The sequence below is a fragment of the Phaeodactylum tricornutum genome, chromosome 9, assembly GCF_000150955.2.
Source record: "Phaeodactylum tricornutum CCAP 1055/1 chromosome 9, whole genome shotgun sequence".
NCBI classification, from domain to species: domain Eukaryota; phylum Bacillariophyta; class Bacillariophyceae; order Surirellales; family Neidiaceae; genus Phaeodactylum; species Phaeodactylum tricornutum.
In genome coordinates, this window is record NC_011677.1 from 937984 (window position 1) to 965510 (window position 27527).

General features: G+C 46.5%; 10 protein-coding genes across 10 annotated transcripts; 7 read left to right on the forward strand and 3 right to left on the reverse strand.

The window, feature by feature from the left end:
• Positions 1 to 3517: 3517 nt before the first annotated feature.
• Positions 3518 to 4204, forward strand: PHATRDRAFT_12788 (predicted protein; the record flags this gene model as incomplete). The annotated part of the gene is made up of 1 exon (XM_002180507.1): positions 3518 to 4204. A coding segment is annotated over one exon (687 nt), but the record flags the coding sequence as incomplete, so codon positions are not given.
• Positions 4205 to 5171: 967 nt separating this feature from the next.
• On the forward strand, positions 5172 to 6221 carry PHATRDRAFT_36259 (predicted protein; the record flags this gene model as incomplete). Its single annotated transcript, XM_002180508.1, has 1 exon — positions 5172 to 6221. The coding sequence occupies one exon, from the start codon at positions 5172 to 5174 to the stop codon at positions 6219 to 6221; it is 1050 nt and encodes a 349-aa protein (XP_002180544.1).
• A 1742-nt stretch (positions 6222 to 7963) lies between these two features.
• ODC2 (ornithine decarboxylase 2) lies at positions 7964 to 9951 on the forward strand (the record flags this gene model as incomplete). Its single annotated transcript, XM_002180509.1, has 6 exons — positions 7964 to 8060; positions 8249 to 8791; positions 8888 to 9109; positions 9503 to 9566; positions 9639 to 9712; positions 9782 to 9951. Coding segments are annotated over 6 exons (1170 nt in total), but the record flags the coding sequence as incomplete, so codon positions are not given.
• A 1085-nt stretch (positions 9952 to 11036) lies between these two features.
• Positions 11037 to 12222, forward strand: PHATRDRAFT_46328 (predicted protein; the record flags this gene model as incomplete). Its single annotated transcript, XM_002180510.1, has 1 exon — positions 11037 to 12222. The coding sequence occupies exon 1, from the start codon at positions 11107 to 11109 to the stop codon at positions 12220 to 12222; it is 1116 nt and encodes a 371-aa protein (XP_002180546.1). The 5' UTR covers positions 11037 to 11106.
• A 184-nt stretch (positions 12223 to 12406) lies between these two features.
• Positions 12407 to 13488, reverse strand: PHATRDRAFT_46329 (predicted protein). Its single transcript, XM_002180698.1, has one exon. It carries the CDS (start codon positions 13416 to 13418, stop codon positions 12696 to 12698), a length of 723 nt encoding a protein of 240 aa, XP_002180734.1. The 5' UTR covers positions 13419 to 13488; the 3' UTR covers positions 12407 to 12695.
• Positions 13489 to 14315: 827 nt separating this feature from the next.
• Positions 14316 to 16407, reverse strand: PHATRDRAFT_46330 (predicted protein; the record flags this gene model as incomplete). Its single annotated transcript, XM_002180699.1, has 4 exons — positions 16223 to 16407; positions 15461 to 16062; positions 14610 to 15273; positions 14316 to 14482 (listed from the first exon to the last, which is right to left on the reverse strand). Exons 1-4 carry the CDS (start codon positions 16317 to 16319, stop codon positions 14316 to 14318), a joined length of 1530 nt encoding a protein of 509 aa, XP_002180735.1. The 5' UTR covers positions 16320 to 16407.
• A 2248-nt stretch (positions 16408 to 18655) lies between these two features.
• TRD3 lies at positions 18656 to 19991 on the forward strand. The gene is made up of 3 exons (XM_002180511.1): positions 18656 to 18880; positions 19023 to 19272; positions 19296 to 19991. Exons 1-3 carry the CDS (start codon positions 18821 to 18823, stop codon positions 19850 to 19852), a joined length of 867 nt encoding a protein of 288 aa, XP_002180547.1. The 5' UTR covers positions 18656 to 18820; the 3' UTR covers positions 19853 to 19991.
• Positions 19992 to 20575: 584 nt separating this feature from the next.
• On the forward strand, positions 20576 to 21254 carry PHATRDRAFT_46332 (predicted protein). The gene has a single exon (XM_002180512.1). The coding sequence runs from the start codon at positions 20586 to 20588 to the stop codon at positions 21204 to 21206; it is 621 nt and encodes a 206-aa protein (XP_002180548.1). The 5' UTR covers positions 20576 to 20585; the 3' UTR covers positions 21207 to 21254.
• A 76-nt stretch (positions 21255 to 21330) lies between these two features.
• On the reverse strand, positions 21331 to 23512 carry HSP70B (protein heat shock protein; the record flags this gene model as incomplete). The annotated part of the gene is made up of 1 exon (XM_002180700.1): positions 21331 to 23512. Exon 1 carries the CDS (start codon positions 23374 to 23376, stop codon positions 21331 to 21333), a length of 2046 nt encoding a protein of 681 aa, XP_002180736.1. The 5' UTR covers positions 23377 to 23512.
• Positions 23513 to 24540: 1028 nt separating this feature from the next.
• PHATRDRAFT_46335 (predicted protein) lies at positions 24541 to 26101 on the forward strand (the record flags this gene model as incomplete). The annotated part of the gene is made up of 1 exon (XM_002180513.1): positions 24541 to 26101. The coding sequence occupies exon 1, from the start codon at positions 24629 to 24631 to the stop codon at positions 26099 to 26101; it is 1473 nt and encodes a 490-aa protein (XP_002180549.1). The 5' UTR covers positions 24541 to 24628.
• Between the last annotated feature and the right edge of the window lie 1426 nt (positions 26102 to 27527).

The following is a 27527-nucleotide window of genomic DNA, read 5'->3' on the forward strand; positions in this document are numbered from 1 at the left end:
GCAATTTTTATGCGTTTTATATAAACATTCAAACCCAGATAAAGACTGGCTTTCAATAAAAGCACCGACAGTAGGAGATGGATGGCTACTTTTATGAGCTGAAACCATTTTGCTTTCTGACCTAATATAACGAAAATGATTGAAATGAAGTAAATATTGATTGAATTCATTGTATTACATCTGACAATTTTGCTATGTTGTCTAAACATGTTTCTTTTAGTTTCTTGAATTATTTCGACTGAGCTAAAAATCGTTGATGCGGCAATTTCCCTCAAGTCTTAATTTGTTAGAATGTTGTAAAGCTAAGATCGATGGCTGACACGATTTCCAATCTTCCATGCTCCCCCCTTCAACATCATCCATATACATAGAATTTATCTCATACTCAAAACATATAAAATCGGAAACTAAAGGAAAGGACGTTGTGAAAATTAATTTCAACATACTTCACAAGTATTCGGGGTTAAGACGGTTTTCAAAAGTACATTTAAATGGTTCCAGCCGTGAAATCGTCATGTCCAACATCTCGGATACGGCTCTAAGGGTAAAGTCAACAAAATTGTTGTATCGCACATTTACTGATGATTTGCCAATATACTCTTCAAGAAATTTAACTAAGTGTGCAACCTGAATATCTTCAAGTTTTTAAAGAGTTAGATGATTCGTATTTTGCTTAGAATTGAATCGCGTCGGATAAATTAATAACATGAAATTAGAAGGCACAGCACCGAGACTCAAGTTAATTTGATAACTGAAGAAACAGAATTGTGTGATTCTGTGAAGGGAACGCAATTACATAATTTTCCCAAATGGTTCATGATTTGTGAATACGTATGCAAATGAAATCATTATGGCTATATCCTTATTTCATTCCTTACGAGAAAGCAAAAGGAGGCAAGTACTGAACATTGCAAATTAGTTTGGAATCGATTTCGTGTCACCATTTTCTTTGATATCCAAAGATTGACACAGAAGGAGCTTTGATCCTATTTAAACAAGTGGTGAATCATTTTACAAAATATATTTCGTAAATAAATACTTTGGTAAAAAAATTCTCATTTTTCATTCCGGAGGTAAAAGAAATTTTTTTAAGCGCTATATGGGTAGATTTCATGTAGCTGAAGAAAGTGACCGTCTCATACTGCCCTTATGAAAGGCGCTAAAATTATCATATGGCTAATAGCTGTTTTAGCACATACCAAGCTAAAGAGATAGTACGCTTCACTAAAGTTTGCGCTATTTTTATTGTTTTGCAAATAATTCACGCTATGTCGATTCCATGAAGGGAAAAATTTTCCGGAATATTTTCGAGGGTCGCATTCATGCCGATCCATTTATGATATACCTTGCTCTCGAGACGATCAAAATCAATTTCTTAAACATGTATTTTGGAAAGAAGGCAATTTTTATCAAGCGCTATATGGTTAAATTTTACGTGACTGAAGAAAGTGACCGTCTCACATTGACCTTATGAAAGGAGCTAAGGAGTTCTTTGAGGTACTACGCTTCAGTAATTTCACTTCGTTTTAACCGTTTTGCAAATTATTCATAGCGATTTCATTAAGGAAAAAATCGTAAGGCATATCTTCGAATTTCACATTCATCCAGTTCCAGTTATGATGTAAATTTGAGTCAATTAATCAGTTGGCCCAGCTAATCTCAGTGCGTGTACTTTCCCTCATTTTCTTGCTATAATATCGTTGTCATTTTTTCTATTCTGAATGATGTTGTTAATCGAGAGAAAAAAGAGCTCTTGCCGCATTTCCAGACCGCTCTTGTTCGCTTCCATTCCCGACTTTTACGCAGCAAATTACGCTTTTATTAGTGGAGAATGTGCCTGCATGGTCACTTTGCGGGATTTTATCGCTCTAACTGTGGACGGCGACCATGTCTTTCAGTTGGGGTATGATGTCCGTGATCTTTGGAAGCCTCTCGGATTTTCTCCTGAGTCCAGGTAATTTACAGCTTATCTAACTGACAGTGAACAAGAATTGCAAGGCGAGGGAGTTTAGGAAGCTCAAATTTTGTAAAGCGGTTGAAAGCAAGATTGGGAATGGTCTCCTCACAAGCTCGAATTGGCCATGAGTCAGTCGGAGCCATCTAACTGACTGTGAATGAAAATCCCCATCAATGTCACGTGATCGAACTGTAACCTGAAAGACGCCGATGGGAGTATTAACAGTAACATAAAAACGTAAGGAACGAATTCAAGGTCACCGTCAAATTGGTCACACCGCTTGGTAGGGCTAGGTGTTATTGGGGATTGTTCATTTCCGTGTTTCCAGACGGTGTTGGAAACGAAAAGACTTTTTCACGGAGGGACGACGAGTGCGTCATTCGTGTGTGACGGTCCGCCGAAGGTGAGTCCCCAATCTGCCACAGTACGGGTTTGAAGTTCCAGCCTGTCGGATCCCACGTCATTACTGCGACAAATTTTACCAGTGGGGAGTTAGCAGAATGTCAGAATTTGGGACAACACGTCAGCAGTGAGAAAGATGGTTTAGGATAAACAGACGGTGGATATTCCTCTCGAGACGGGCCCGCTCGGGTTTCTCGATCTCGTTCCGTTGTGTGGCGTCTCACGAAGTCCCAATCGAGACAAAAAAAGAAAAAAGAGAGAAACATAACTTCAACGGCGAACGTCCAGAGTAAAATTCTCTGTCAGTAATCCCATTGCACGCCAACAAGCGACTACTTCCTCCATCAAGAGGTCTTTCGAATTGCCTGCCTGACACCATTCGACCCACACATACACAACAACAAATATACACGCACACAGAAGACAAAAGCGAACGCAGTTAGCTCTCCGATTGCACAAACGAACGAACAAACGAACGAGTATTGAGATTTCATTTGCATTTATTGCTTGCGGAAACATCTTTAGATTTTGCTCTTCCGTGTGTGCTTAATGAATTCGTTCCTTCTCTGGTGCTTTTGTTTGCTTCCATGTTCAGCGTTGAGCTTTACTCTCGATAAGTCCTACAGTTGCGGGAAGCGGCACCACTGTGTAGCGGGAAAGCAGCAGCAGCTGTCCCACCGACGCCCTTCCGCCAATAGCGCCTCATCCCGTCGGCTCGTAGCGGATGGTTCCGTTCTGGAAACGATCGTTGCAGGGGGAATCGCGGGTGCCATTGGCATCGGCGTGGCGTTTCCTTTCGATACCATTCGAACAAACGCAGTGATACTAAACTCGGCAGCGAATCGAAAAAAGCAACTCCAACTTCAACAGCAAAACGTGCAAAGCGGATATCCAGTGTCCTCGACGACAACAGCGTCCGAAGCCGAGCGATCGGAAGCTTTCTCTTCCACGTCGCTGTCCGCTTCCATGTCTTCGACAGCGGAATACATGATGGAATCCTTGTCGTCTTCTACTATTACCTTGCCTATACCTACATTCACATCTACATCTACCACCCACTCCAACCCTGCTACCAGTACATCATCTTCACCCTCTACTTCTTCTGCCTCAACTTCAGTAACCGACGAATCGACACCCAGAAACGCTAACCTCAATATGATGCAAATTACTGCTTATATTTGGGAACGGGAAGGCCCTCAGGGGTTCTTTTCCGGTGTCAAATCTATGATGATTGGCCAAGCAATTGTCAAAGCCATGGCTTTCTCAACAAATGCCTACATGATTGACTTTTTGCAAGTCAACCCCCTCACACACAATCTGCCGCACTCCGCGACACTTTTAATGGCCGCATGCATGGCTGGGTTTGTCGCATCCTTTGTGGTGACTCCCGTGGAACGCGTCTCGGTGCTCATGCAAGCCCAGCAGACAAACAAATATGCGTCTGAAATGGACTGCTTTTTGTCAGTCTTGCGAAAAGAAGGACCCGGCGACTTGTTTACACGCGGGCTCGGAGCCACACTGTGCCGAGAGGTGCCTTCGGACGGCATCTACTTCTGGTTGTACGGTCTTCTTATGGCCAGTCCGTACGTTGGACTCGTTCCGGCAGCTTTGGCACCTTTGCTCTTTGGCGGCTTTGCCGGAATGGCTTCATGGTTGCCCATTTATCCTGTGGATCAAGTCAAAACGATTATACAAAACACGGATGATGAACAAGCAGAGAACAAGTCCATGTGGTCCGTCACGCAACAGCTGTATCGGGATGGCGGTGTGGCGGCGTTTTATGATGGGCTCGACGCCAAGCTTTTGCGAGCGTTTGTGCATCACGCTTTTACGTTTGGTACGTTCTTCCAATTTGTTCGGCAACAGTTTTGCCTGGAATCGCGCCATACAAGTGGCCCATGTTTGCTGGTATGTTGACCTTCTGCTAGCTGACTCATCCAATTCCTTTGTTATTTTCTAGCCGTATTCGAAATAGTCATGGATATGTTTCGACACGCCTCTCATTAAAAAACAACCCTGTTTGCTCCTGAGATTTTCCCGTGAAGAACAGATCAAATCCTGGTCGTTGTTTCCAACCTTGTTGTATTGTGTACACACAAATCACGGACTTTTCACGCACCTTGTGCTTTTACGTTCGTAATCATGAGGTGGTATGAGGCATGGTATTGTAAATGAAGTCTCTTTTGTACACAAACTGCTGTTCCCAAACAGCAACGATTTTATTGGTATTTGTTAGGCACCCGTTTTCAATCTTTCTGAATTCTACCCTATATACGTAAACCTGCTTGTAGAACGAAGGCTGATCTCGTGCTCCAGAGTGTCATATAGTTGGTATCCGAGTTCTCAGTCACTATCAATGTGGGAATGGAGTGATCATTATTTTTCACTGTTTGTTTGTGGAATTGTCTTTCGTTTCACGAGAAAGGAAAACAGTTCCCTGGTTGATATTCCTTAAAGAGTAATTCCGCTCCTGTGGATTGGCAGTGCATTCACAACCTATCCTTCGCATGTCACTCACCCGGGGCCTACCCGTATACGCTCGTAATGCTTTCCATCTGTTTGCTTGCGTCGCGTAAGTCTCTATTAGTTGGGCCGACGAAATGTCAACTCGGTAACGACGCAAGCAATCGCCTCCGCGTCTAATGCGACAAGCTTGGTCTGAAAAGGGGACAACCTATCTGCACTAGAGCTGTATATATACTCAAGAATGAAAGATGTCTTTTTCACACGACTATGTTTCCTTTTGCCTTACATCACCGTCGCGTTCCCGGCGGGTAGATTTGGTTCCAGGCAAGGGCGATACATCAAACAAATGAACTTATCCGTGTCTCGTATCCTTCGTGGAGGGGCAGTACGCCGAATAGCAATAGGCCAAAGAGGGAATGCCGACGCCGGTACTCAGCTGACAGCACTGAGCCCAACGCTGCTTAGTGTATTGGCAGGCAGTGCCGCTGGTGCGATTGGGGTCGGGGTTGCCTTCCCACTCGACACGTTGAAAACCAAAGCGCAGACCATGCGCTCTCTCGGAAATGATGTTGGTACTATTGCAACTACTACGACTGCTACTGGTACGGGTGAAGGGACGTGGTCTCCTCAATCCGAAAAACTCAACATGATCCAGCTTATTGGCGTCATATGGAATCGTGAGGGTCTCGATGGTTTCTTTTCGGGAGTGAAGGGCATGATGATAGGTCAAGCCATCATTAAGGCATTGGCGTTTTCGGCAAACGCGAATGCGCTTTCTTGTCTAAAAGCATCCGACTGGTCGCAAGACCTTTCGACGGGTAGCATTTTGCTAGTTGCTGCGTGCTTTGCAGGTTTCGTCTCCAGTTTTGTCGTGGCTCCTATTGAACGTATTAAAGTTATGATGCAATCATCGTCACCCGGCAAGTATATGAACGAGCTGTACTGCCTTCAGGTAGTGCTCCACAATGAAGGTATTGCGGGGCTATTGACCCGTGGGCTTGGGGCGACTTTGGCCCGAGAAATACCATCTTATGGAATTTATTTTTGGCTGTACGGGTTTCTATCCCAGAGCCCTATCGCTTCCTTACTACCCGCCACGGTGGCGCCACTGATCTTTGGGGCAATCGCGGGAATGTCGTCCTGGCTGCCTGTTTATCCTATTGACGTTGTTAAGACCACTCTGCAAAACACAGAAGGTGGTATGCAACCCAACTTGACCGGCGAAGGCGCCAATCCGACAGCTTGGCAAGTTGTGTGTGAGTTGTACCGAGATGGAGGAATAGGGATCTTTTTCGATGGTCTCGACGCTAAAATGCTAAGGGCAGCTGTCAACCACGCTGTCACATTTTCCATTTACGACTGGCTGATGAACACAGTGTTCGTGGCGAACATATAATACAATCCTAGCCTACGTCAACACCATTCACTCATCAAAGCTTAATGAAGAAATCGTCTGGAAAATGCAAATGGCGGATCATGAGTGGGTGAAAGGTCTTTTTGAAGTTAGCCACAAAGGTCTGGCAAACGAGAGTTGTCCATTTACAATCCAGTAGACCAGAGCAACTGACGTGTCGGCTTCTAATTGACATTAATAAGAAAAACAGAAAGCCCCGGCTGTCTATATTCGGAGAGGGCGAATCCCATCTTACAGTCAATACTTAGTCCCAATCCTCTGACACGCAACCTGATTGTGCATTGATTCATCAAAAATCTAAAAGTGGGAGGTGACTCACTGCAAAACTCTTTTAAACAAATTTGAAAGCTCCATGTGGACTTCGTTAGCGAGCGGGGATAAGATGTGTCTTTTGCAGTTAGGTATTCCTTGACTCGCCCGGTTTTGTAAGGGCAATGTCTATTATGTCTTTCGAGAGACTCTCTATTTGGAAGGGAGAAAGTAATTTTAAAATTGAAGTAATTCAAATTAGGCCGAGATGAATCCTGTATGTTAACAGTAAGTAACACTCGACTGTGAGTGAAGGCTTCGGCTGGCAGGTGGACGTCGTAGGAGCTCATTTTGACTCGTGAACTTGTCATAGCTATCTATAAAAGCTAGGCGTTGACAAATCAAGTGTATATTCGTTTTACATCGGCACGTTTTAACTCGCGAGCACCGTACTCGTTCTGCTGCAATATTGGAACATCGCCACGCACATCCGATAAGTCAAGTAACGAAATGACCAAAGGTGCTATTTGTTGGGTAATACTTTCCAAACTAGGGGTAGCGAGGATTGAAGTCTTGGAGTAAAGTGTGATTTGGAGGCGCGACCGCTGGTCGTGCGTTTGTCGACTCATAGCCAGCACCACCCTATAATTGTCGATAGACCTCTCGAATTGTCGAAAGACTTCTTACCTAACCTTTCTACGAAGATGCACGAGAAGAGCTGAGCTTTGCCACGAAACGGCATTGACACAGTAAGAGCAGTGTTCCTTGGCTCCTACGGGTCATTAGTCGGAAAAAGTAGTCACTTTTTTATTTGGACCTCGAGCTCGATTGGGAAATCAATCCCGTCAGTCTGCACCAGATTAGCAGGTTTCTTTTCACGAGCTCCATTTTTAGCTGATCCAGTACCACTACAAGATAAGCTTTCAATGCATCAAAACCCATTTACAGTAGTTGGTTGCACTGTTAAGTTTCGTATTTCACAGTCGAAGTCAAGAGGTCTCCGGAAATCATCGGCGAGGGAACTCTCGTTCGTTGACGTTGACAGTGAATGGGACTGACTGTGAGTAGGCAATCCCAAGAGACACGGAAACTCACACGCAAAAACGTTTTTGAGTGTGTTTCGTCCTCCGATCACATTTCGTCACACAAAAATTGGTGGGCTATTTTGTAAATTCATAAAAACACAAAAAAGACACCCCAAATCACCCCTCTAGCAAATGATGTCTTCTACAACCGCCGCGGTGACTCGACCACAGCACCATCATCGTGCCAAGTCTTTTTCCAAAATGAATTCCTCTCAAGCTGCGATTCGTCTTTCCGATGTGCTTCGTGAGGAAGGCGTCTTTTTGGGCGGCGCATCGGTCGGTAGGGGTCTTAAAAACGCCGCTCGCTACCATCTTCACCAACGGCGCGAACAACAGCACGAGTTTTTGAATCTTCCCGGTGCTGCGGATCTTGAGCCTACCGCCGATTTAATGCCTTTGGAAGACTCTTTTTACGTTGTCGACATTGGTGTCCTCGTTTCTCAGGTCTACCAATGGAGACGAGTCTTTCCACGTGTGGAGCCTTTTTGTAAGTGTCACTGCCAACTGCGAGGGACAGTCAAAATCACACTTGGACAGCCAGAGCGACAAGGCGACATAGTATGAGCAACAATTTCTGTAAAGCAGTCAAGTTCGGTCGGAAGATGCAGGGACAATCGTTCGTCGAATCTATTCTCATTGCTACTTCCTATATTTTCCTTTTGCAACGCATTTTAGACGCTGTCAAGTGCAACCCCGACCCTCTAATTGTCAAGACCCTAGCGACGCTAGGCTGCAACTTTGATTGTGCGAGTCGCAACGAAATACGTCTGGTGATGGAAGCCACAAAAGACATGCCCACCAAGCCCGACATCATCTACGCCAATCCCTGCAAATCGCGACTCGGGCTCCTCGAAGCCGTTTGCAAGGGCGTTAAAATGGTTACCTTCGACAACGAAATGGAAGTTCAAAAGTGTGCCTCCATTTCGAAAAACATTCAACTCGTCCTCCGCATCATCACCGATGACCGGGGATCCCAGTGTCGTCTTTCTTCCAAGTTTGGTGCGCCTCGTCACAAATGGCGCCTATTGCTGGCCGCTGCACAAAAGCACGGCCTCCAAGTGGTCGGGGTGTCCTTTCATGTCGGCTCCGGCTGCCGCGACGCTTCCCGCTACGAAGCAGCCCTGAAAGACGCCAGGGAAATCTTCGACCTTGCTGGAGAGTACGGCATGAATATGCAAGTCTTGGACATTGGCGGTGGTTTCCCGGGAGAAACACACAGTATGTGGAATCCGGCCGATCTTGACGAAGACGTGGTCGACGAAGTGGATACCAAGGACGTCGGATCGCCCGTCAGCAGCGACAGCGAAGAAGAAGGGGATGGCCACTTTATGTATTTCACTGAAATTGCCGAACAAGTGGCTCCGCTCATTGACGAAATGTTTCCTCCCTCCGTTCGCATCATTGGTGAACCTGGACGCTACTTTGTCGCTGCCTGTGCTACTTTGTGCTGCTCCGTAATTGCGGCTCGTACGAATGAAATGAATTCTTCCTTCGAACCCGAAGCGATTGATGACAAGGAGGCCGCCGAAAACCTGCGTGACATGAGCCGTGAAGAAGAAGGTGAATTTGTTCGCCAGCGTGGGATGTCGATTTCCGAAGACAAGGATGCGGACGCTATTCTTACCACCATTCAGGAGGAACTGGCAGATTACTCCAAATTATACGCTACACAGCAGCTAGCGCAGCAAGAAGTCGATGTTTACAATGACGCCCTTGACTTCTACAAGGAAGGCTTTGAATCGGCGGCCGATTTATTGGGCCCGCCCGACGAAGATCAAAAGCACAAGGTCAAACATTCGGTCGAAGGTATGACCTACTCTCTAGCCAACATCAATGATGAAGGAGCCGACCCGAGTGGCCTTATCACGCTGGCCGCGGCTGGCGAAGCCGCCGTGAACGGTTTTGTCTTACAAGCGGTGGCCGATGCAGCCCCTCTCCAGGACGACTACTCCTACTACATCAACGATGGTGTGTACGGGGCCTTCAACAACATGTACGTCTACCGTGAGATTGGGACTGCAACTTTTTGCTTTTCCCCTTAACGATTGCCATTCCTATTTTACAGTATGTTCGACCATGCCACGGTGCGTCCTCGCATTCTTGGACCCGGAGAAAAGATTGTAGCCACGGAAGAGGATGGTTTCCTCAAACTCGAGACGTCCAGCAACTTCTCAGACTCCAACTACCGCGACCTCTTCGCTTCGACAGTGTTTGGACCTACATGCGACTCGATTGACGTGATTGCCCGATCGGTTCTACTTCCCAAACTCAAGGTGGGCGACTACATGTATTTTCAAAACATGGGAGCTTACACTATGGCAGCTGCCAGCTCGTTCAACGGTTTTACTCCTAGCGAGAAGTTCTATGTTTGCTCCGTCCAGCCCGACTACTTTGATGCACTTTTTAAAGGACCGGGTGCGGTTGATGTCGAAACCGACAATACTGACGAAAAGAAGGAAGAATAAAACTGTGCGAGCAACGCTGTCGCAAACCTCTTGAGAGAAGACTTGATAGAGCGCGGCTTCCAAATGAATAACCTTATGCATGCCATTATAGAGGCATAGATAAACAAATTGGAGAACGTTCCGAAATGTAAGAGTCCAGACGTTGACTGGACAAATGCAATCCTTTTGTGAAAAAGTAAATCAATCAATTCTCTAAAATGTAAGAGTAAGTTGTAGCGGCGTTTCCTTTGTTGCGCTATGAAAGGGATGCCGCGAAAGGGCTAGTTGTCCGCAGGTTCATGTCCTGAGTTTAAGTGTCAAATGCTGAGTTGTCATTGAGAAGGAAGCAGGAAGATTGAATGTGCATGAAGCAGACCTGCTCAAATATTAGCTAGCGGAAACAATAAATTATCGTAAGTGGAAGTCGCAAGACAAGCACTTCTGTTAAAATATTTGTTACAACGAGTAGAACTCAAAGCAAGAATTCAATGGAACGCGTAGCTTTTAGGTAAAAATAACACTAGGATCACAAGTTGATCTTTTGCGGCACGAGGCAACTCGAAATCAATGTACTCGGTTTGGGAGTCTGAAAACAATACCAAGTCGACCATATTAACCGCCGACGCTAAACTATTTGGCGATTATCTTTCCATTAGCGGGGATTCGATTTGACCAACTCGAACCGCTCCTAACTCGAACCGCTCTGACTGTGAACGACGTTGCCATGGCAGCTTAGAATTGCAGTGTACGACCTACCTATTTTGTCAGAATTAGTGATGACAATGAGTCTCTGGTTTACGGGACTTGCGAGCATCGTTTTTTTCTCTCTTTTATTTGAGAGATTGCTTGACCGTGAATATATCAATTTTCACGTCACGACGATACATTTATTTATTGGGGGGAGGATTGCAACGACACCTCACAGTCAATGCACCATTTTGTATATTGCACCCAGAACGGCTATTCGACATCGTTTTCTCTGTTTCACTGTCAACTTGCTTGCTTACGGGGGTCTATTGGCAACACGACAGAAACATTCTACCGCCTGTGTCCACTCTCTTCTCGCTCACGATCCAACAGACTATTTCGATGATTGCCAATTTGATCGCCTTTCCGTATATGCTTTTATTTTTTGCGGTATGGATTTTCTCGAGTCTAGCGCGACCGGTCCTTGTTTTGAGTTTGTTCTGTGTGACATCCAAACCCGCAGCCGCCTTTCGCAAATTCCAATTATTCCTAACGACGGTGCGGTTTATGTTGCTAAGCAAGGACAAATCGTGGAAGAGACCAAAAGATGATCCGCAAGACTTTTTTGAATTACGGAACGATGTTGGTGTAACGAACGTAGACAGTATCCGGAAGAAGTCAATTATATTTGTTCGACACGGGGAATCCACTTGGAATGATACCTTCAATAAAGGAGATCGCAGCAAATTCAAGTTTGCGTTGCTGTTTGTTCCCAATTTGGTATACGCCTTTTACGTGGAGTGGTATTTCTGGGTTACAGGAGCATCATACGAATCATGGTTTTATGATTCTCCGCTGTCGGAAAAAGGATTGAAGCAAGCTCTGGGGGTTCAGTCATACCTGTCAACAACAAAAGTTGAATTTTTGACACCGAGAGAACGTGCCTTGGTAGAAGTCTTGCTAGGGACGTCAAACGTCACCAAATCTCAGCTCGTCTCTTCCAATTTACGCCGTGCAATATCTACCATGTTGTTGGGCTTTCAAGATCGCCTGCGCCGAAACGGAGACGAACGCGTTCAGTTGTTGTCTTGTTTGCAGGAAATATCGCGCAATCCAGATGCTTTGTCGATCACTCCGGCGAGAGGTAAGGCCTTGCCGTCATGGACCGAGCCGGATGGTCTCCAATATTTGTACGATCGCGTTGATACATCGCGATATGACGGCAACAAATCGGTCGACAGCAACGGCCTTGTTCGATTGGATGCCTTTTGTCAATACGCGTTTAAAGACGAGGCTACTGACGGCACGGATGCGATTGTGGCTGCCGGCCACTCGTTGTGGTTTAGGTCCTTTTTCCAGGTGTACCTTCCTTACGAGGTGGACCATGTTGCGAAAAAGAAGAAACTGATCAATGGTGGTATTGTTGGATTCACGCTAGAACGGATCGAGACAAAAGAAAACACTTTCCACTATCGGATTGATCCAAAATCCATCACTACCCTCCATGGTGGCTTCTGAGCATTGGGATCTAACTGTAAAGTGTTTTGTAACCAGACAAGTTAATACCCGCGCAAATAGCTTTTCTTTGGCTTGCTGAGGCGAGAAGACGACAAGAGTAACTCTAAGGGATTTTATTTCACGCACAGTTAGATACCAACTTGCTGAAGCAAGCTACAAAGAGAGTAGAGCTCTTGCAATCAGCAAGTTAAGTAAAAGGCCGATACGGACTCATTGATCAGATACTTCCCCATTTCAGCGGTATTCTAGACGTGAGACTTCACAAGCTGTTGCATTCATTAACATCGTCAAGCCATTTTCGTAAAACATAAATACAACAGAAATGAGCATTATTTTCCAACTTTGGAATGGGATCGATCTTAAAAATTCATTGACATCTCGACGCTCTTTGTTTCGTAGCCAACACAAAAGTTTGGATGCTGACAAGAATCACTCTGGTTCCAGCGTGTTCAGCTAAAAATGCGCTTGTAACCTTATTGCCCAAGGTTTCGGCCATTGAGATCGGAAGAATTCCTCAAGTCCTGTTTTCGTAGCGCACCTCGTCGTTGCCGTAGCGAGTGAGACACGTTCCCGATTCTCGTTGTAATCGTTTCTAAACGCTCCGAATGCCTATCCTTTGTCATCGTACTCGCAACTCTCGTATTCATTTCGTGCATTCTATACCTGAGAATTGCGCGGGCGTAGCTTATACCCGTAGGTGCCGAGTACAACATCGTGCTTGCCATAATTGTCTTGGTGGCATTTTTTTGGAGAAGGATCTTTTCGCCTTCTCGGAGAATCTTTTGGGCCCACCCTCTGGTAACTGCAATGTTTTCGAATAGTTTAGGATCATCGATAATGTATAGTATCCATTTAAATGCCACCCAGAATATCTGCTTCAATAAAAAAGGGAATGCTAGGTATAGAATCCAGGCTCGTCGTGCAATTAGGGCGAGTATAACGCACCCGTAAATTTCAAGCGCGGTCCATGACATGAAAAAAATATTTTCCACCTCCATCCCGCTGCGTTTTCTACAAGCTTGTTGGTCTTGCGCAGTTTCTACGAGCCTGCTGTAAGCTTCAACTACGATGTCTTTAAGAACGTCAAGATAGTCCTTGCTGCTGTGTGCGAGTTGCAGAGAAATCCGAGTACTTCTAACATTCGTCGACACCGTTTTCGACAAACCCCGCAGAGATGATCCCCGCTCTGCAGACATCTTCTACACTCTGCTGTTTTGGGCAGAGTTGACCGTCCCATATGCAAAGGTAGACCGCTCCCCAGAGAGGCGTCGTTGATTTTCTTCGTCTCGAAATTCGAGCGTGACCGAATCGACTTCAAAAATGTTGCTGGACTGGTGTTCTCAACGTTCATAACCAGGACGGCCTCCTTACATTAACTCTAACTGTAAATGCGGTATTTTGACCCAAACACCGCTAATATCAGCGAATACGATTAGAAACTCACCGTAAAAGAGGGTACTAAGTTAACGTCAATTATGTCTATTTTACGTAGAGTCAGTACAACCCTAAAAAACAGGAGTATTGAACAGTGAGAGCGAGCCCCACCCACTCTACAAGGCGGTAATCGACTCCATTGTGAACTTCATTCTGCAAACCAATGCCATGACAATTTTCCAGACAAGACACAATGTTCAAGATGGCCTGAGAGGTACCGCTTGTAATCCTTGTAGCAGTCGCGCCATCAGAGTGTTTGCCGCATTTGTAGTGTCTTTCAGCGCGAAGAATTGGGTGGAAACAAGCGGTCGCCTACAATGAATGTGAAGTACTTTCGACATATCGAATATCTACAATACTACAATTCTTTTTAATTTTCCGTTACAAACTGGGAAAACGATCCTCGCTGACAAGATCTCACAGCCGTTTCGCGCTCAATCTGAAGTACTTATTGTTAGAAATTTTCAGGTTTGGCCGAAACAGCAATTTTTTCATGTCTTTCAGGCTGAAATAGTGGTTTTCCTCATCAATTCTCTAACGTCAAAGGCGTAAAAACGAAGTTTAAGAGCCGGTCTTTAATTGTTCTCTTCGAAATAAAAAGAACACCTCACGAAGCGATTTCCGCCAGAGTTCCTCTGATCATTCATTGATAGTTCCAGTTAGTCACCATCCAGGTCATCGGGCAATGCTTTGATGGATGAACGTTTACTTGCTTTTGAAGTTCTGAACAAAGACAGGGTGAAACACTTAGGACACTGAGCGGGTCCGAAGCGATGTTCCGAAAAGGAGTCAACCGTTCGGGCAGGCTCCCAATCGAGATTGTAGGCTAAAAGTGTTGCAAGAATTCTCTTTCGACTTTGTCACCCTCTCATCATCCCATACTTACGTTGAGCTGCCGTATCAGAAATAGCCTGCGGGTTGGAAGTGAAGGTATTTCTAGCTCTTCCGTTCACATATGGACAATCCACGCTCGTCCGGCAAGGTTATCCACAACCCCAAAGCTGTCCATGCCGCTATAGTAACAATACTCAGAAGATATGTTGGCAAGTATACCTTGGCTACAGCAGCGGCTGAATCAGCCAATGACTCATTCGCCTTCAAGACCACCACCACAACAAGTGCACCCGGTAAACACGCGTTGACAACGACCACAAGCTTGGCCAAAGCTGGCACGTCTACCAACAAGGAAGTACCACATTCCAACCCCACAAGTGTGCCGACAACAATTAATGGTGAAACTATCAACCGCGAGAGTATAAACCACACCAATAGTCGGAGCTGTTCCGAATTGGATCGCGGGAATGCTTGGAGCAGTCGGAGTGACCCAGCCCATAAAAAATGATGTACAGATTGCAGAGAAGATTTGGGATGTCCACATGGCTGCTGTGTTCCAAGGTTGGGATCATGCCGAGTCGGATTTTCCGTCAAAGCTTCTAACAAATTGCTTGAGGTGCTTTCACAACCATCGCCGTTGTTTGCGCTGGTGTCTTCCTCGACCGAAATTCTAGGTGGTACGAGCGAGGCAGCGACAATCATGGTACTCATTGGAGACGACGCTTGTCCAAGCGTTTCAATAGCAGATCCAAGAAATCGAAGCGCCGCCCGATTTGAATAATGCTTCGTGCAACGGACGAATGCAGCCGGTCAAGAAACCGAGAAGAATCACGACAAATCCAGGGGATGTCGACATTTGGTATAGTGCTCTGCGGAAAGTGCTTATCATACCGGAAGATGACTCTTTATTGCTTCTTAAACAATGCTGTACCTCTCCCTCCAGAGGCGTGATCACTTGCGTATCACTAACCTTATTTTCGGTGTTGTCGGACGGATTGATCTGTACTTGACTCGTTTCGTCAGTTTCTTCTGTTTGTTGTGCCTCCTCTGCACTGGTACTGTCTTTCAGATTTGCAGTTGGCCGCTTCGCTGCTGCAATCAATTGAGGTTGTCCAATCGAATAAAACAATAGGGACCAAGAGAAAAAGTAACAAAAAATCATAGTATTTGCTTTGGCTTCACAGGTTTCTCGCATAACGCTCGGATCTGATACAGTATCGGGGTCGAGGCTTGCCTGGAAAAATCCTTCATAAACCACTCTGTACTCGCACAACGAAGGAAATATCAAAATAGGTAATGCAACAATATTTGGAAACGTTGCGGCGATGCGTAGTGCACAAAAATCGCGAGATTTGTTTATACGCCACAGACCACCCAAAACGGTAGCCGTGATATAGCTGATACCCAACACCAGGACAGCGGCCACTATTACGAACCAGAATTCGCCAATGGAAGATGGAGAAACGGACATGGCAGTCGTGCCGTACATGAGCGGAAGGAGCAAAGCATTGAAGCAAAAACGCGCGACCGTTCCGACGGCGGTGTGTGGCAGCAGCGGTGCTTGCCAAGGATCTTCCAACAAAGCAGAAGCAGAAGATTTTTTAGAGAATCGAGTTAGCACCATACCAGTTTACTCGGTGTCATCACTGCCAGCACCTTCCCGACAGCACTTGTAGGATCGTATTTGTAACGCGTTCGAAGCTGCCCATTCAAGATCGCACGATGTACATACATTTGCTTGACAAGTAACCAACAGCCCCAATCACATAAACTTTGCCGACACTTTGGATCGCTGCAACAATCACCGATCCCACCGCACTATCGGCCATGCTATCATTGAAGAGGTCTTAGACAGCAGCAACCACAACATGAATAGCTGCTGACAAGGGGAATGAAGTAACTCTGATATCGGCAGATTACAGTTAACAGTACTGGTCTATGGATTCCAAAGAGGAATTCTGTCTGTTTTTTGGCCGTGCGTCAAGTTGACGACGTATCTGGAAGTCGTTGGCATGTCGCGTGAAATCGTCGATTTAACATTGAGTGTGAAAAGAGCTTCCCCTCTCCAACGAAAAGATGTCCGCAGGGACTTACACTTCAATATACCATACACTCGTTGGATAACATAGAAGGATGTAAAATCGCGACATACAAAGACATATGTATGGCGATCAAAGCACGAAGTTTGAAAGCAATGATACTCCTAGAGAAAGAAGAAAAGGGACCAGATAATCACTATCAACAACACAAGCAAGGAAAGAGTAGACCAAACTTGGTGATAAAGTTAAGTCTCCACAGTCGATTCGTAGCCCCAGTCAGTAAGACAATCAATGTAAAAAGAGGAATCAGGAATTTTCAACACTGCGAGAAGTTCACAGACTTCCAAAGATAAGGCAGGCTCACTGTCAAGCGGCGGGACAACATATGCTGCTCTGGCTATTTACATTAGTAGAAGTTTGAGAGTTGGCCGTGCGAGTTTCGGTTCTACCGCTGGTTGCGTCAACATAGCGTCCGACTTCCATAGTTTAAAGTCATAGTCATCATCTTAAATCTGAATATAATGTCAAGATATTTGATAATTCTTTTTGTCGAACGCACAACAGAAAGATGATAGTAAATTAATTTTCATTGACTTGAAAAATTTGTATAAAGTAGGTTAGAAATTCGGAAGGGAATTCGCAACTAACTGTAAGCCAGACGACTTGGAATCGAGGCATCTTCGACAATCACCAGAAGACCAAAAACGAATCATATTTTTTTCCGCATCGAGACTATAATTCATCCTCCTCATCTTCTGCCCTTCCTGGTTTTGGCTCTCTGAAAGCGATGAAAGTTTGACCATGAGCTTTCGATGGAAAAGCAAAGGGACATCTCATAAAGGCTCCTCTAGCTCGCAGAGCGACGAAGACAGCGCGGTACATTCTACTTGGTTAGAGCGAGTCGGAAGCCACGATCGGATGAGCATGGTAGGGCCCCGATCTAGACCTTTTGGAACGAAAAACATACAGCGATACCATAGTGTCGACGAGATCCTTCCAAAAAATTCTCTGAACGGATCCATGCATTCTTTTTTTCAAAATGGAAGCAACGAGCGATTTCCGCCAGCAAGGCCAGTTCGATCATCCTCGAAACGAAATCTGGGGGATTATTATCTGAGCATGTCGTTTGACGACGGCAGCAAAGATGTAGCAGTTGGAAGCGCGCCGAAAAAAATGCAGATGCTTGACTGTGAGCGATCAACGTCCCCGGCTTCGAATCACTATGGGACAGTCTTACCGTCTGCGACAAACGAAGGCAGTTTATGCCGACGAAAAGCCTCTCCACTTATTTGTACGGACCAGACAGTTCCTCCCAACTCGCACAGCGCTGAATCTCTTCGCGAAACGGAAATAAAAGCATCGGTTTCTGCACCTCGCGTGGATCGGGCAAATCGGAGATGGAAATCCGGTGGGGAAAATGCCTTCCCGTTTCCAGCACAAAATAGTCCCCGAGAGAATAAAGTCCATCAAAACGAATGTTCTAATCCCCCAACTTTCATCGATATTGCTCCAGGATGCTGCCTCCGGTTGAGGGGAGCAAAGGAAACCTGGGCATGTGTGGAGCAAGATTTCTTCATCCCAACATCTTGCTTTGCCTGTTTATTGGATCTTTGCTGTATTCAAGATGCTGAATATGTTCTTTGTCCTAGATGTAGGGTGGTCAGTCCATTAAGAGGATCGAGTTTACAGTCAATTAATGGAGCTGGTGGAGTGGGATTGGGTTTCACGATCGCCGACCTTGAACTTCTGCAATCCGAAATCATTTCAAAGAGCAACAACTCTATACATCCTTCTTCATGAGAATCACTTTCCCACCCTATGGGAAAATGTACCACTGTTCCACCAAAGACTGAAATACGCAACAGAAATGTCCACATATTTACGGCACTGGGAACCCCTCCTCTCCTATGCCTCCGTCTTCAACTGCTCCAGCTAAGAGAATGGTAATTTCCGCAAGAAGAGCGGCGCGAACGCAACTGGTGTATGCAACCCGTGACGTGTGTTCCAGTAAAAAATTACGGACTGCGACGCAGGTCGGCGCTGAAATCCTTGTAACCTTGGCTTTCTAGACCACATAGCGGAGGTTTAATACGTGAAGACAAATATTCAGCGTGAGGTTTGTTTTCATGATGCGATTTTTTTGACTACGTTTATGAGGGATGTATATCACTTACAATTGCAGGTGTGTTCGCGAACGACTTCACAATCTTCCGCGCTCAAACAACTAAAACGTGAAGAGCTCCATTCTCCAGATTGTTTCTTGCGTCGCCCTCTTGGCTCTTTTGGCTTTGATGGGCTTGGTCGCCAAGGGAACGATTCAGAAGCTGGGGGCTACTTTTGCTGTTGAGGCGGTGCGAAACGCTTCCTTGCTACGCGACCGCGTCTTTTAGTCCAGTTCCTACGCGGGCAAAATCGGGCGCCCAGGTGGAGCCTAGGAGACAGCGATTCCGACTCCGACTCTACCGGAAGTCTTCGTAATGCAACGGCGGAGAGTCCGTGCCTGGATGTGATGGAGGAGCCACGACGGGAGCCGTAGCGACTTTTGCAACGATCCAAATACTGGCGTCCGTCGCCGACACCCCCTTCCCCAACTCCTCCTTCCCCAACGTCTATGTCCCTTTCCTACGTGGGCGACAATGGACGGCCAAGCGGATTCTTTTTCCCTCGGAAACTGCCAAGGAGACTGCGATTCCGACTCTGACTGTGCAGGCAGTCTTCATTGTTTCCAACGCAACGGATGAGAGTCCGTAACTGGATGCGATGAAGGCTGCTCCGGCCCGAGTCGCAACGACCCCAATGGCGGCGGTAGAAGTCCGTCGCCGACGCCTCCGTCTCCAAGTCCTCCATCTCCTGCTCCTCCAGCTTCGGGACGCTTCAATCTCAAGCTCTACTGGGAAGAAGGATACTTTTGGCAAGAAGAGCGGATCGAACGCAAGTGGTGCATGCAGTGCCGAGGTGGATGCCGTATCGGCAAGGAATTGAAGATTGTGGACTGCGATGGAGGTCGTCGCGGTAACCCCGACAACTTTCGCTTTATCCAACACAGTGGAGGCGAAATTCAGATCCAGGAAGACAGCAGTGAACTCTGTTTCCAACGGTCTGGTCGCGATATTTCTCTTCAAAGATGCAACAGCGGCAACTCCAATCAGCGTTGGGTTGCAACCAGTGGTGGATTTGGCGGGAGGCGCTTCCAGATTTCACCCAAGGGTCGTCGGGGTGACTGCGTGACTCAACGTCATCACCCCAAGGATGGAGAGATCGTCGAGATTGAGCCATGTGCTACGGCTCAAAAGGGAGATACCTCGTTTTGGAATCGTGCCTAGAACTCGTTTGTGAAGCAATGGTGGTGTGTGTCGCTTGGTGGATAGTGAGATGAAATTTCTGTTATGTTTCGAAGATAAGATTAGATTGAACGTCTAGCTAGTCTCGAAGTACCAACAATAAACGACGTATGGAGAGAAAGTTGACAACTGAAATTCTTAATGACAATGTATGTGCGATTCATCACTTCTCCGGATACGTTCAGAAATCGCGTAGCCTGCCTATGCTCTAGTGAGACGGTTGTTGCAAATCAACTGTCTATACCCTCCCCGCAATACCCGAAGTATAGTTGGTTGTCGTTACGTTCGGCATTGCAAATTCCGAGCTATGCGTGATCGTGGGCACGGCAGTTAATTAGTTGAAAGAAGATAAGGTAGCCTGTAGAGGTGTAGATCGCTTAACCGTGAGTGCTTCATTATACTGCAAGTGAGCGCATCAACTGACGTGTCAGAGACTATTAGACAGATTGCACCAACTTGTCATCTGTTTCACAGTCAGAGCCTCTCTAATAGAAGCTAGTTATTTATGTGAGTCCAAGGTCAGTCGCCCTAACAGACGTACACTTACCCATTTCCAATATCCGGGTCTACTTGGCCTTCAAAATTACGAAGCGTCCAGACTGCTCCCTTAGCCGTTCGGTTCGAATCTTGATTGCATTCGTTTTTGTAGTCTAATCACTTTCAACCTCCTTGTACACTGATTTTCAATCTCCTTGTACACCGATAGAAAACGAAAATGTCAAATTTGAATCCTTCCGTGGAGGACCAAATAGCCGTCGGCACCGAGGCCATTCTGGACAGTCCTCATGTCACCGTGGGGCCGGGTCGGGTGGCGAACGCACCTGTTCCAAGCGTCTTCGTCGACGATCGCGGCGACATTCATCGGCTGAGAGTTGGGCACAGGCGTATTAACCTTCTCTACAGCAAAGAATCAGTCATGCGTTCAGGGTATCTTCATCACCAACCAACGCACGATTTTGTCGTGACAGGAAAGGTCGAAGTATGGTATTTGACTCAGAAAACAACGGAAAAGAAAATTATCGGCCCTCGGGAGTACTTTTCCATTCCAAGTTATGTCCCACATATTCTTTTCTTTTTGGAAGACACAGTTCTCGTTGAATGGTGGGACTCCAGCGATGTTCAGTGTTGGTATTACCATCCGTATCGGAAAATTGTGGATGTCCAAAATTCGTTAGTCTCTTCTAGTACGGGGCGTCATCAGCTTCTCGTGCCGCAAGATTACAACGTCGACAAGCCGTTGCCTTCGAATCGCAACGATTTTGTGTATGCAGCACTGGGGGTTGTATTTGGTTTAGTCGTTGGAGTTGTAATAGGAGAACGCAGACGATTGGCTTAGTCAAAAATAGGACCGTAACCAAACCTTTCACATTTTTGGATTTTCGATAAACTTTTTACATTCTCCGATTCCAGCCCACTTGCTCGAGAGGATTGAAATTTACACTAACTGTAAATTAACACTATCATGGCTGCAGGACAGAAATTGGTTCGGCAACTAAAAGTTTGACCATAACGTAGACCACAAACAATAGTATACAGACAAAGCACAACACGAGTTGATCCGTCAATAACGCTTCACCTTCACAAACCTCTGCAGTTGCGGTGTAGGTATTCAAAACACTATGGCCCGCTTTTGATCCATCGGCAGATGCCGCACGTATTTTTTCATGATTTAAACGTCTCTTAACGTGCTCGGGATCGTGAGGGTCCAAAATTGAAACAACAAACTCTCCTTGCGCGTTCAGTTTCATGCCCACATCTACCAATCGTGCGTCGTTCCCCAAGTTTGCCAGCTGTGCCTTCGTCATCCGATGCAGCAAAAAGGTGAAGTCTCCAATGCTTTCATAGGTTTCGATGTCGACTTGCTCCACGGCCTGTACTGTAACGCCCGCTTGTCGAGCATCAGCTAACTGAAACGGAGCAAATCCGGTCGCTGGCAAAGGTGATCCTTTCTTAATGACCTCAATGAAGTGTGCTTCACTCAAACGCACTCCTATTGCGTGTGGTACGGTATCCAGCATTAGAGCAGATTCAATGTCGTATCTTGGTATCAAACCGGACCACAAAGCGGCTTGAATAGCCGTTCCTTGTGCCACTGCAGCCATGGCATTCAAAGACAAACACAATTCGGGAGGGACCGGCGGAGGGAAAAGTTGTTTGAGCAGTGACCGTACTGCCGGAACACGGGTGGCTCCACCGACGAGAAGAACTTCGTCGAATGTTATAGCAGCGTCGGTTTGATCAGTCATAATCGAAGTGCAAGAAGTAGCTTTATACTGCCGTATCGCCTCTTGGATCAACTTCTTTGCTCGATGTATTAGCGGCTCAATCACAGCCTCGAAATCCTTTCGCGTCAAACATATTGACCGGCCATGAACAGTCATTGAGTATGAATTGACTGGTTGCAGATCGCCATGCTCAGCATTGCCACACAATGCTTCTTTGGCTTGCTTGCCGTGGAGTAAAACCTCACGCTGTGTATGCAAACTACAGTCTGACGGATGCACTTTCAGACGCTGCCATACCAATCTTGAAAGGGCTGCATCCATATCATCCCCGCCTAACCTTTGGTCTCCGAACGTCACCTTGACCTCAAAGTCGGCATTGACTGACGTTGGCGCTTCTAAAGCTGGTGGATGCATTTCAGCAATTGTAATATCGGTTGTCCCACCTCCCATATCGAATACTAGAATCGTTTTCGTTGTTGCAATAGTAATTCCGACCGTTAAGCCGTAGGCAATGGCGGCAGCAGTTGATTCTGTAAGTAACAGCACGCGACCCGTAAAGCCGGCAATTCGGCAAGCTCGCTCTATCAGACTACGCTGCGCCCGACCATACTGCGCAGGCACACCGACCACAGCGTGACAGCAAGGCTCTCTAGCATCCCCGGGAACTTTCAACTGCTTTTTTGCAGCACAAAGCCTTAGGTACCGTCCGGCAGATAAACGCAGCGATTGTAACAAAACGGCTGATACTTGCGTTGGCGTCACGAGGACTGTTTCGGAGGACCCCAGAGGAGTTATCTCGAGATATAGATTATTTTCTTCCGTTCCGCCCGAGACTACTCGGTAGGGGAGCGAGTCCAAAAAATCGCTATTCCGAAAAGCTATCGAGTTGGCTGCGCCAATCAATCGCTTGACACTGGCCACGAAAGCGGCCGATACCTGAGCCGGTGAGAAAGGCATTTCAATCTCACGTGCTTGAGATTTCTCCAGGATTTTCACTGCACTGTTGCCAACGAGAGCCACCAGATCAGATCGTTCCAGAATCCCGTCGACATCTTGAGCCTCGTCCAAAAGGTTGTGTAGTGCTGCTGCATCTCGCGTCAGGAAGAGGACAGCGGAGGGAACAACGCGACCTATCTTGCTAGAATTGCGTGGCGGTGTCGCTATGTTAGCTAGTCGCATCCATTTCGGATGACCCCGAGTAGAATCCCAGACCGCGACAGCACAATTTGTCGTTCCGAGGTCGATGCCGATGGAAGGACCGTCAACAACTCGTGGCAGCATAGTCCACCAAGGTCAATTCTTGTTCACCCTTTCAAGCAGAGAGATCCGAATAGACATGACAAGCAAGCAGTGTTTGTCTATGTCTAGAGAACTGCTGTGGGAGAACAGTGTAATGGCAGCGCAACGGTAAAGGTGGACGAATCTTTGTGCGCGTTATTACACGAAAAATAACTCTTCAAGCCCTAGGTTCAACCAAAAATGATGCGAACAAAAACAGTCGTTGCGGCAAATACACCATGGCTGTACCATCATCTATTTGTAACAGCGGTGGAGTCTTCAAGATATGGGCTGTGGCATAACTGTAGAAAGAGTCTATACTGTTTGATTCATTATAATTCTCACTAGAAATTAGATTCGGACCCGCTCATCTTCAGCGACGTGAACAAATGCTTTCTAGACACCTCCACCACGGCCAAAGCCGCCACCGCCGCCTTCACGACCGCGGTACTCGCGATCACCCCCGCGAAAGGCCGGGCGTCCCCCCGCGTACTTGTCTTCCTCGCGGTCACGCATGTCCGGGCGCGAGGCCTGCTTCTTGTGCGTGTTGGGGATGATCTCGGCGGGCAAGGCCAAGTAGGTGCGAAGGTATTCAATACCTTCGTCCGTCAAGTAGCAGTAGTTGTACTGCCAAGAGAAGGTGATGCGGACGAATCCACGAGATTCCAAACTCTTCATGAGCATGAGGACTTCGAGGTTCGTCGGACCTTCAATCTGCGGGTGCGTTTGGCTGCGAGTGTCCTTCCGGACAACGCAGACTCCTTCCTTGAAAAGATAGCTGAATACAGCAATGCGGCTTTCCTTGGGAATAAACATGATTCTTCGATGCCTGTCGTATTTGTTGAAACACGAAAAAAATTCACAAGCACATGGGTTGTGCGACAAGATGGACAGGGAGCTGAGGCTGGTCGGCTATCCATTTAGCGCGGATGGACAAAACCAAAAAGACGGTCTTGCCGACCGTGACAGTATGGCAAGTAACGAAAGTAAGCGGTAATGTCACTCTTCCTTTTTGTGTCACAGGGAGTGTCGTCTTTGCTAATTTCGTCATCAACAGGAAGAGCCCATAACGGGACTGACTGACTGTGAAAATAGGTTAGGTCCATGGTTCGTTTGAAGATGGACGGAGGGAACACCGCATAAACAACAATTTCTTCCACAATGGGACGAACCGGTGGTAAGCCAGAGTCGGACTCTTTTGAATTTCTCAAAGGATCGTCAATGAGATTCGGAATAACTGTGAACACTTCTCGAAATGTCTTCTTGGACTCTCCAAACGCGTCGTAGGTCTCACAGGATCCTACCACTGCACACCGAATCTACGGATGCAAAAAGAACATCAACCGCACCACGGCACCATGATTCCAGAACATCTCAGTCTTTGCGTAGTTTCCCCAACACCGATGGCAGAAACAACTCGCTCACTAGTTTTGATCGGTTGTCGCCAGAGGACGATTCTTTGAAGCGATCCAAAAAGGCAAGGTCCAAAAGGATTTCCCGTTATCTTGTGGGTTGTTTCTCTCTCCTCGTGATACTCGGTAAATTCACTACCAACTTCCGAGGCCAGTCGTCGACTCAAGATGTGCACTTCACCAGTACCCATGGCTCTGTCAAAGCTTCCCCAGATGCGGTTTTTTCAGTCAACGGAACGTCATCGTACAAATTGGATACGTTGCCATTGATACCAGAGGATCATCACCGCCATAAAGTTCCCAATATCATTATATTTACGCACTATCGAGACTTTCTCCACGAAGATCTTCCTTACTCCATGCCAAATGTTTCAGCAGCACACCATCAACGCTCACATAACCTGACAGAAGATCAAATTGAGTTACTGGCCTTGCAGGCAAACGTCCGAGCATCGGCCAGCTTACACCCAAAAGCACAAGTAAGATTTCTTACCGACAACGACTGTATCGAGAGCTTGTCTCACCTCCTTGACAGCGCCGAAGACAATGCTGACTTGGTAGCGTACTTTCGGCGGGAATCTATTGGCATGTTCAAAGCTGATTTGTGTCGGGGAGCTGCGCTCTATGAAACCGGAGGTCTCTACTTTGATGTAGATTTGGGCGTCCGCCAGAACGTCTTTGAAGTTCTGAAGGAGACCACACGTTTCGCAACCGTTTTGGTTCATTCTGCTTCTAATCACAAGGGATCCTTCTTTCAGGCCTTCATCGCATCGACCCCGCAACATTTTGTATTGAAACGCTACATTGAACTGTTCTTGTCCTATGCACGACACGAACTAGATATCGATGGTCCGCTAGGCGTGATTCTACTACAACGCGCGTACAATGAAATGGTGGAGGAGCGACCGGACATTGTCGATTCGACAGAATTGTGGCAGGAAGTCATGTACAGACCAGGATTTCAAACCAACATCCTGAGTGATGTGCCGCCCCCAACCTGGGGCTATCGGCGAGCCTGTAAATTCATCGTACTTGCCAACAAGGCCCTGCCGTTGCGGGTACCTTTCTACAGTCGTATCGCTGGTTCACGCATGTGTCCATTCGGATTTGATTCACGGTACAAGACAAAGCCGAAGAAGAAAAAGACTGGGAAGAAAGCTAAAACCACAACATCCGAAAGCGACGACAATCAGCACCACTTCGAAAGAATCAATCGCAAATTCGCAGCGGGCAGCGAAAAACAATTTGATGAGCTATGGATGAATCAAAGCAACTTTAGGACCAAGAACAGTGCTTTTGTCGAAGAGGATGAGTAATCAATGTCATGTTTCTTGGTAGCTGTTACTGTTAGTTTAGACTCTTCAACGATAACTGCGAAAACCACTTGAGCGGCTAAGGCTTCCTTTCTGCTGCTGCTCCAATTGCGGCGGCGAGATGCAGCCAGCCCGTTAAGATATCCTTCGTTTTCAGCTTGGACAGCAATCCTTTGTACTGGCACACTCGAATCACTGGACGTCACTCGCTTAGGAATCGAGTGGGTATTGTTTACTCTCGTCGTTGATAGCAATACTCGTTTTGTGTGTGATGTTATCGACGCTTATGGGTATGAAAATCATAGAAAACTCGGGTTCGACAGTTTCGGGAGGTACTTCAAAGAACAAACTCACGCATGTGGTCGTGCTTTCGGGAACAATTATTAGGCCAATTGCGGGGAAAACCAGAAAAAGGTCCGGGCACATGTACACTAGGATCTATCGCTTTGGACCGGACTCTTCACATCAAAATCCCTTTTCAATTAGTCCGTCAAGCTAGTGAGTGTTGCGAGATTCCAGAGCGTTGTTGCCACGCTCTGTAGACTGAAGGCTTTAAAAGTCCGAAGCTAACAATAAACAGGCTCGAACAGCTTCCTCGATTTTGAGAGATCCCAGAGTAGTACCTGTATATCTTACGATCGGGTTGACTGTGTATAAAGATTATCTAAGAACTAGTGTCTATTCTACTTCTGTGCTCACTGTCAGGTAACCACCTTCCGATGGTTAAGTTCCACAGCCAATCTCTCCTTGCAGTCATTTTACCCTACGTGATGACAGGAATTCCTCAAAGTAGCTTAATCAACTAACCTTATAACTTTAGGATCTACACAAACCAAAAGGTCTGCTTCTCTAGGATAGTTGGTCCCGATACAATCTATCGCTTGACACGACCAACTCGCTCCCTTGAGGAGTTCATCCCCTTCCTTAACGCAAGGCTCCGCCTAATGTAAGTAGAAAACCCCTACGTCAAGCGGTACATGAGGGGTTCATATCCCCAAGTCTATCTCACAAGTCTATAATCTTATGTTTTTACGCCTTTGACCGTCTACGAAAGTATGCGGGATCCTTTCGGGTCCTTAGACGATTCTAGCCCGTTATCGTTGCAGTTTTCTAGTTTATCAGACCCAGTAGTTCTATGCTGAGGTAGCGGGATCAAAGGTAGTGTTTTCGTTGTGTTTTCGTTGTGTTTTCGAGTGTTTGAAGTGATCGCTGGTTCTGATTGTGCCTGGGGAGGTAGGGCAAAATACCTGACTTTTCATGTTGTTATTAAGTCGCCGATGCCTGCAGAGGCCTGGAATATACTGCCAGTTTCTCGTAGTGGTCCACGTGATAGACGTGTTGATCGTTTACTGGGTTTCGTGTCGGTCTAACGGTCTGAAACAAGGCAAATCTCCATGGTTGGACGCATCCATGAATCTCTTCATCTATC

Excerpts from the sequence above, each read along its gene's own strand:
- PHATRDRAFT_46329 (XM_002180698.1), bottom strand. The coding sequence starts at position 13,418 with ATGTCTGCAGAGCGGGGATCATCTCTGCGGGGTTTGTCGAAAACGGTG.
- TRD3 (XM_002180511.1), top strand. The coding sequence starts at position 18,821 with ATGGGCTTGGTCGCCAAGGGAACGATTCAGAAGCTGGGGGCTACTTTT. Across the intron at positions 18,881-19,022 it reads CTACTTTTGCTGTTGAGGCG|TCCGTGCCTGGATGTGATGG; the intron begins GTGCGAAACGCT and ends AACGGCGGAGAG.
- PHATRDRAFT_46332 (XM_002180512.1), top strand. The coding sequence starts at position 20,586 with ATGTCAAATTTGAATCCTTCCGTGGAGGACCAAATAGCCGTCGGCACC.